Raw genomic sequence first — 8,268 nt, 5'->3', positions numbered from 1 at the left:
TTAATTCAGCCTACATTTTGCCCTTTCCACACATATTTGCCAATTATACGAGGGCCAATTCTCATTGAATCACACAGGCTGTTAGCAAACTTTGGATTTTGATAAAAGCTAAGCTGAACCGTGCAAATTCAGACAGATTGATTATTGCTATCAGGTTGTTTTTGATGCCCAGCAACCACATGGGTAGACTTTCTCCAGGATGATTTATCCTGTTCATCCATCATCATTGTAACCGAGTCCATCCACCTTGCTGCTGGTCATCCTCTTCTTCCCTTTCCTTCTGCCTTTACCTGCATTAGATTCTTTCCCAGAAAACTACCTAGGAAACTGAAATGAAAGAGATTCTTTTCAAAAACCCACAAACGTGAATCTGAACCCTCCTAAAACATTGTTAGTGATTCAGAATATGTAAAATAATAGAGATACGGATTGCTTTTTATTTATCTCTTTACTTTATGCACCTGATAGGTGTTTAGCTAACCTGGTGAACCAGACTGTGTAACCAAAGCCAATGCAAGCAAGCTCTTTATATTGGGAAAAATGTCACAATTAGACAAGGAGAGAGAGCTCTGTTACTGATGGATCTACTTTCTAACCACAGTAAATATTTTTACCAAGACTGTCCAACAGTTCTGCATGTTATATTAGCTTATAGTGTAAGCTAATAATTCTCACGAAAGTGGGGATATAAAAAAAAGGATTTTATGAAATTGTGTATCTTGACAAATGCTTGTTCATGTTCTTTTGTTTCTACCAGTGTTTGTTTTATATCCATCTAGCCTAACTCCCCTAACTGACAACAGTGACAGTTTAACAGACTGCACGAAAGGTATTAAATAGTGTTTAGTTCACTAGCACCCAAACCAGTTTTTCTTAACTTTTGTTTGCTAATGGCTTTAGCCAAGGAATGGGCAGCTGATTCACACTCCATTTGCATTTGAAGATAATAAAAATTAATGAACTGATCTTTCTAAAACCTTGCAGGCTTCTTACTTGGTGCTATTTGTGTGAGAAATGCAGCTTTCATAAGTACAAAAATCCACTAGTTTTTCTCCTGGGGGGAAATGGGTTTTAGAACATACTCTAATGTAAAGTTTGGAAACGAGGATTATTTCTGCACCTTCCACTAGAAAGATATATGGTCAACAATATATCAGTCACCAATCTTCTTCTTTACTTCCTCTTTTGAAATATCTTAGAAGCAGATCACTTAGTAGCTCTCTGATAGTAGGAATGGTATCCACTGTCTTACATTCAGAAATTCAGCTATTGATTGATGTCTCATAGGCATCCATGGTAACTTCATATTTGATTGTTTATATTTGTTTTGTTTACACATTAATTGATTTAAATTTCTGCAGTTCTATCAGAGTACACAGTTAGTTTAGATTTTACAGCTGTCCAGAATCTTATGAGCTAGTGATAGAAAATAAACAACTGTCTTGTCCAATTAAATAACTGCTAACAATTTGAGCATAAGAATGCAGGGAGCAAAGGTCCTGTATATTTCATCTCCTATTTGTTATACACTATAATTATAAATAATTCCTCAGACTATACTATGGCTTACAATTTAGCTCATGTATCTAAAAATATCCTTTCTATAATGTGAACAGTGATATGAAATTCATCAATCTCCAGTATCCAATTTTGATCAATAACATGGCATATATTAATATATTGTGGGTTTTCCTCCTAGGCAGAGAAAGCAGAAGGCTTCCTCAACCTTCCAAACTTCACAGTGGATCAAGCAACAGAATGCAAGAAAAAACAGTAAGTCTATCATTCTGTTTCGGTCCTTGGGAAAGTTACAGTGAATTATGAAGAATAAAGCAGAAGTTGGGACTGAACATTACTTAAAAAAGTAATCCATGCAAATCCATGATATTGCTTTATTCTGAAAAAGAAGAACACAATATTGCATCTTGATAGACCCCCAAATTTTGTATTTCATTACAATTATTAGAAGTTATACATAAGATTTTCCTAGTTTAGTGGTTGTTTTCAACTTTTGACACAGCATGGATTTAAGCTGAAATATAAGATTGAGATTGCCCAAATCATCTTGAGAGCTGGATCTTCTTAACTCCCTTGAATTAACTGGACATTTTGCCCCACAATTATTATAGTCTTCTGGAATACCTCATGGAACTAGGTTTCAGGGATATTTCACTGTATCGAAATGTTTCTGATTCTTTCATTCAGCCTAACCTTTAGAAAATCTAATATCTTTCACATATCTTTTAATTTGTTTTGGAAGTGCGATGAAGATCACACATCCACAGATCAAGACATTCTATTTTGCAGCAGAAAATGTGCAAGAAATGAATATGTAAGTAAAAATAAATACCCAACTTCAGTTTCTTTAGGTTGATTGATTGTATTGTTTTGATTATTATTTCTATGTAGACTGTTGTCAGAAGTGTCAGTTCAGTGACACTAGTCAAGGTGGTGGTCTAGAAACCAGGACAGTGTGGGTTCTAGTCCCATTTAGGCATGAAAATTAACTGGGTGACCTTGGGCCAGTCACTTTCTCTCTCAGTCCACTACCCCACAGGATTGTTGTGACAAAAATAGGATGAGGAAGGAATATTATGTATGTTCACTGTGTGGAGTTACCTATAAAGTAATAAAGGCAGGGTAAAAAATTATAAAAAATTAAAATAAAATAATAAATAACATGTTGTTCCAGAAGATGTCTTTTTTTCTGTCTTTGGACTCCATAACTTCCTGATCACATATCTTCATGGCTGAATATAAAATCAAATAAAGACCTTACATCTCTTTCTTTTTCTCATCCACTGATCCATGCAAACATATTCAACTCCATCTTTGCTATGCCTGAAAAGTTTCTGAGTAAGATGCATGCAGGAAGATTGCAAACAGGGAAGATTAAACTTTCCCTCTCAGTTCAGGAAACATGTCAGGAAACTGTATAAATGTTTTATATAAATGATAAATAAATGTCAATTGGAATGGAGGAGCCACTTGTATTGTATATGCGCTAATGATGGAGAGCTGTCGCCCACTCAATGTTCCAATGAGGTCTCCTTTTGTTTCTCCTTTCCCAAGAGACAAGGCTTCAGGGAGGAGTTAGGACCAGTTAGACTGCATCAAGGGTGCAAGCTGGAAGAACTACTGCTCCTTTATTCTATTTATACAGCATCCTCTACCTCTGAATTTATATAATGGTTTCAGAGTTAGCAGATCTTGGACAATTGTCAGGAAGCACAGCTTGGGTGCAAAGCTGGGTGGACTTTAGTAGTATCTAGTATCTGGATTCCAGACTCCTAGGGAATCCAAGGCTGCAGCCTAGGCTAGGAATCCCAAAGAAGATTGTGGGAAATTTGTTGTCAAGAAAACCATATGATTATATCTCTGAAGCCACCAGAGGTTAGGGTTAGGGTTGGCTGAAGGCCAACTTTGCCTTTATCCTAATGTATGGAATACAGCTGGCAGAGGGATTCCTGCTTTTAGAATGTTACAGTATGTGCTGAAAACAGCTATCTGTACATGAAAGCAAATGAGAAATTTAATGTAACATATACTTGAAGGTTTGTTTTGAGATATACAGCAGCGGTAGTGTAAATACTGTAAATATCTTTAATTATTTGCCTTTGAGTGAAGATTTTCAATAGGGATTATGTCTGCTTGGTAGGTTTGATTCAGTTTACTTTAATACACACTCTGGTAAATTATCATTTTAAATGAATGCATATTAGTTTACACTGTTCTAAGACAGACTTCATGGGACATTCCATTCAAATGTATCTCCATTTTAAATTTCAGATGGCTAAATAAATTAGGCGTGGCAGTCCTAGACAAACAGGCTAATAAAAAGAATGAAGAAGGTAAGTTCAGATGTCAGCTTTTTACAAGGAATCACTTTGTGCTTTTGTATACGAAGACTACTATTTGGAGAAAAAAATAATAGGGAGTCTAAATATTTGATTAGATCAAGATGAAACCTTGGGGAAGGATTTAATCTAAATAATATTATGACCTATGGATAGTATTGAACAACTTCTAACAATATTTTGCAGGATAGGGACAGGATTTTTCAAGAAGTTTGGTTCTGGGATATGGGAGGACTTGGTTCAGTATGTATTCTTAAACCATCTGACTCGATTTCTATTTGCACCAATATAACGAATGTGGCAGTTATCCTTCAGTTTTCAGGCTGTGATATCAGCTAAAAAAGGTACAAAACACACATGAACATGCACATTTTAGATTAAAATGTGTGCAAACATTCATTAATAGGATCAAGTGAGTACAAAATGCTCATTTCGGGTGAAATGTATCAGACTGTATATTTTATGGACAAATACACTAACATTATATGAATGGTTGTGTAATATCCTTTTTTTAAATCACAGCATGAGGCCTTTGCAAGTGCACAGAGCAGATTCAGCAATAAAAAGGTTTAAAATGTTAGGCTGTTTCAAAATATATCAGTTTCTTTATTCCTAGTCAAGGCTTTTGTGATTGTGCCAATTCCATCAATCTGTACAGAAGATGCCACTAGGGGTCTTGTGGCTACAAACTATTGCTGAATTACACCTCTTAATAGCCCCAGCCAATAAACCTAATGAAGAGGGATGTTTGAATTGGAGCCATAAAATCCCTAAGTTATGAAATCTATACAAAGGCTTTATATATAGCCTTTATATAAGGCTTACATAAACCTTTATGTAAGCCTTTTTCTCTCCTCAAGTAGGAGTCCAGATATTAAGGAGGCTGACAATGTGATTTAAGGATAGGCTGTAACAATATAAACACAGCTTTGTGCACTAACCAATTGCTTACTTGTAACACATTTAATTTAACTGCTGAATTAATGTTCTAGATTCACACAATGCATTGCACCATCAACTAACCAATCAGAGCAACGTTAAAATTGACCAAGTTTTGCGCATTGTGCAAATCATTCACAGATTTGTAAGTGACCTAAATTAAATACGCTGTGAGAACATACCCATTCAGTTACTCCATTTCTAATAACAGTATTTTTGGCATTGTATTCACAGTAAGCGACCTCTCCTTTATGATGGCCAAAAGAGAACTGGAAAAGGGGCCTTTTGTTTGGTCATTTTTCTGTCGTTTTTTGGGGGATTGTAATAGAATTAATGCAAGTTAGTAAAACAAACAAAATTAGCAAGGTCAGTCACTTTAACAGGCTAGTTTTATCTAATACCGTGTCAAAGCCTAGCAAAATTTCACTTCCCTGTTGGGTCTCATCTGAAACATATGATGAAAATGAGTGACATATTTCTGGGCATGTTCTTGATAAATGTAAGTATCCCAGATGGCCTGACAAATTTAGCCTGTCCTTGCCTCCTGGCTTTTGCTACTGTAAAATGCAAGTAATTTTCAAAAGGAGAATAGTTTTAGTAGAGAAGAAATTAATCAGTATCTGAATTACTGTGACTTGTTAGGCAGAGTTATAAAGACCTAATACCTCAATACAAGGAAGGGAATCATGCTTTAGCTGTCTTCCTCATTTGGTGTCCCCCAGTTATGTGGATTCCAGCTCCTATTATTCACAATCACTAGCTAGCATGACAAAATATTTGAGGGGCACCAAGTGGGTGAATACAAGTCTATTCCATTCTTGCTTGTAATCAGAATCTTTATGATAGGCAAAAATAATTTTTAATCATATTATTTTAAAAGAGCCTCCAAGCAATCAAACTAGGCAAAGGAAAGATGCAAATCACATATGAAGTATAAAACAAGTAAATAAACAAGCGAATGAAAAGATGTCTGTTAAGAGGACCCCAAACATAAAGAAAAATATTGCTCTTCGCATAAGATTACTCATTCTTGATTGCTTGACTTTTCCCCAATAGATCGCTGCAATCATTCAACTGACTTGAAGAATCTGAAAGATATTTGTGCCATCCCTACTAAACCTTGTTTTTTGTGGGATTTGGTCAGGATGGCTGATGTAGTTCATTAATCTGATTGGATTTAAAGTATGGGTGCAATTAAGTGTTGGGCTTTGATTAGATGATGCTAATCTTTTGTTGCACTATATGTGATATTTTAGATATTGTCGTCTCATGTAAACCAGGTTGGGGTTGAAAAAACCCAGGATGGTATCAATGATTGTGTGATTGAAGCCCCAACTCTTTTTAAGCATATGACACAAATAACACATGTAAAAAGGGGCAGTACTTCAGTGATGTCATCAAAGCCACCATCTTGACTTTTCTGACTCCCTCCATGGCTATCCCTAAATATCCATAGCTTTATTTTTTCATATTTCCAGTGGAAAGCACCATACTAATAATCTATTCTAACAAACCAGGAGCAGAAGAGGATGTTAAATCCAGCAAGCTATAGTAAAGGTAGAACTATTAAAAGAGCATCCTCGATACTTTAAAAAGTGACCCCATTGACTTGCAAAGAAATAATTTGAAAGTGAAATCCAAATGTAGAAGGAGCAAAGAAAAAGAGGGATGAAATCAGATTATTGTATAATCTGTGATTTTTGCCAGTGATATAAATGTAGAAAGTCCTTCCTTTTACTAGGACTTATATATTGTTCAATCCAAAGTCTAGTTCAATATAGACTGAACATATGACCAGACTAAATCAGAAAATATGATCTAGATTGATTACCTCATGCTTATCTTTTGGCATACCTAGTTATAATCCCTTAGGCCTACCATTTACAGTAGTTTGCTAGTAATAAGTTGCCCATAATATTTTTTTAGTTCCACTGGAGAGGACTTTTCCTCAATGGTTATCTTCCAAAGAGGTTGAAACTAGAATTCCCAGAATTCCCAGTGAGCAATGCTAAGTCATTCCATTCTAAGAGATGCAATCACAATGTTTCTGGTGATTAGAAAGGTAGTATACACAAGGATTTCTTTTGCTCCTGTACAGTGACTTTTACATTGCCTTCCTGAATAATTGCATACCTCTTTTGGTGTTTCTTGCTACAAGAGGCTTCATAATTCTATTCTATTCTATTCTATTCTATTCTATTCTATTCTATTCTATTCTATTCTATTCTATTCTATTCTATTCTATTCTATTCTAATCCAATCCAATCCAATCCAATCCAATCCAATCCAATCCAATCTGAAAGTGGGTATGGGAAAAAAACAACACGAAGTTGCTCTTTAGAAAAGTAGTTTGCATTCAAAATTCCCTTTCTGAATGATAGGGTCAGAAACCAATCTGTTCTGCTTTTGATTAAAGTGATCATGAAAACATGCTTTCTGCTTTACAGGTTATTAAATAGAATGTCTTCTACATTTTTAATGGTTACAATCTTGTTTCAGAATGCTATAGTGAAAGTGAGCACGAAGATCCAGAAATAAATGCAGAGACACCACCCCCTCCATATTCAGATCAATTGCTGCTGTCTGATTTGGTATGAATTATAGTAATTAACTTGCTTCCATTTGCTAAATGGCTTGTCCAAATGTCACTCGGTACAGTTTAAAAGATGGCTCCAAGATAAGCAATCTATAGAAAGAGTTGTGAATTGTTTATTCTGTTTAAAATCAGTAATGTGACAAAATAAATGTTAAGCAAATTACTAGGGTTTTTGTTCCTTTTACAGTATCACTTATTTTGAACATTTTATACCAGGTGTCGTGTAGTTCGTCTCCAGACAGTTTATAATATCAAAGTGCGTTAAAAATAGTTTAGACGATGGTCAAGATGGTACAATCAAAGCACTATGCATAAAAAGGCGGACTTTTGATCAAACATCAAGGGCTGCCCTGTTAACATTTTTTTTTAAAAAAAAAACTTGCACAGTGGGATGCAAGGAATTGAGTGGAAAAGTTTAAAGAACCATCACATAAGCACACCATGGTCCTCTTGCCTTACAATTATTTAATTTATTTATCAAAGAATTAAAAAAACAAAAAGGTCAGGAGCACAACATGGATTTCATGGACTGTAAGTCCCTCTTTTCCAGTCCAGAATAACACCCCCCCACACACACACTGAATTCCCTTTCACAAAGCTGCTGATTTTGCTTTGCCTTCCCCCCTCCAACAATAAGGAACGTTGTTGTTGTTTTTCCATTGTGCTTGAGTGTCCCTGCTCCTGCTGGTCTCCCCTTGAGCTGATCCCTGAAAGGGTATTTAAGAGCACCATTATCAAGGGTAGCTCTCTTTCCCTGTTCTTCTTTCACCATGTTTTCTTTCCCCGGGGAAGAAAAAGTCAAAAACAAATGGACACATTAGGGACTGGGATATTTCATTTCATTTTCATTTTATTAAATTTATACCCCGCCCTTCT

The 8,268-nt window shown here is 35.5% G+C and overlaps 1 protein-coding gene across 1 annotated transcript in view; it reads left to right on the top strand.

Moving 5' to 3' along the window:
• Positions 1-8,268, top strand: part of IPCEF1 (interaction protein for cytohesin exchange factors 1) — a gene marked incomplete at its 5' end in the record, with an annotated part of 24,676 nt that overhangs the window by 8,071 nt on the left and 8,337 nt on the right. Inside the window, 4 exons of the mRNA XM_015825126.1 lie at positions 1,700-1,773; positions 2,261-2,332; positions 3,790-3,851; positions 7,296-7,387. Of these exons, the coding sequence (XP_015680612.1) occupies positions 1,700-1,773; positions 2,261-2,332; positions 3,790-3,851; positions 7,296-7,387 (300 nt within the window). The remainder of the gene's footprint in view (positions 1-1,699; positions 1,774-2,260; positions 2,333-3,789; positions 3,852-7,295; positions 7,388-8,268) is intronic.

The sequence above is a fragment of the Protobothrops mucrosquamatus genome, unplaced genomic scaffold (assembly GCF_001527695.2).
Source record: "Protobothrops mucrosquamatus isolate PMUCROS unplaced genomic scaffold, P.Mucros_1.0 scaffold2497, whole genome shotgun sequence".
NCBI classification, from domain to species: Eukaryota; Metazoa; Chordata; class Lepidosauria; order Squamata; family Viperidae; genus Protobothrops; species Protobothrops mucrosquamatus.
This window is presented reverse-complemented; position numbering and strand designations above follow the sequence as displayed.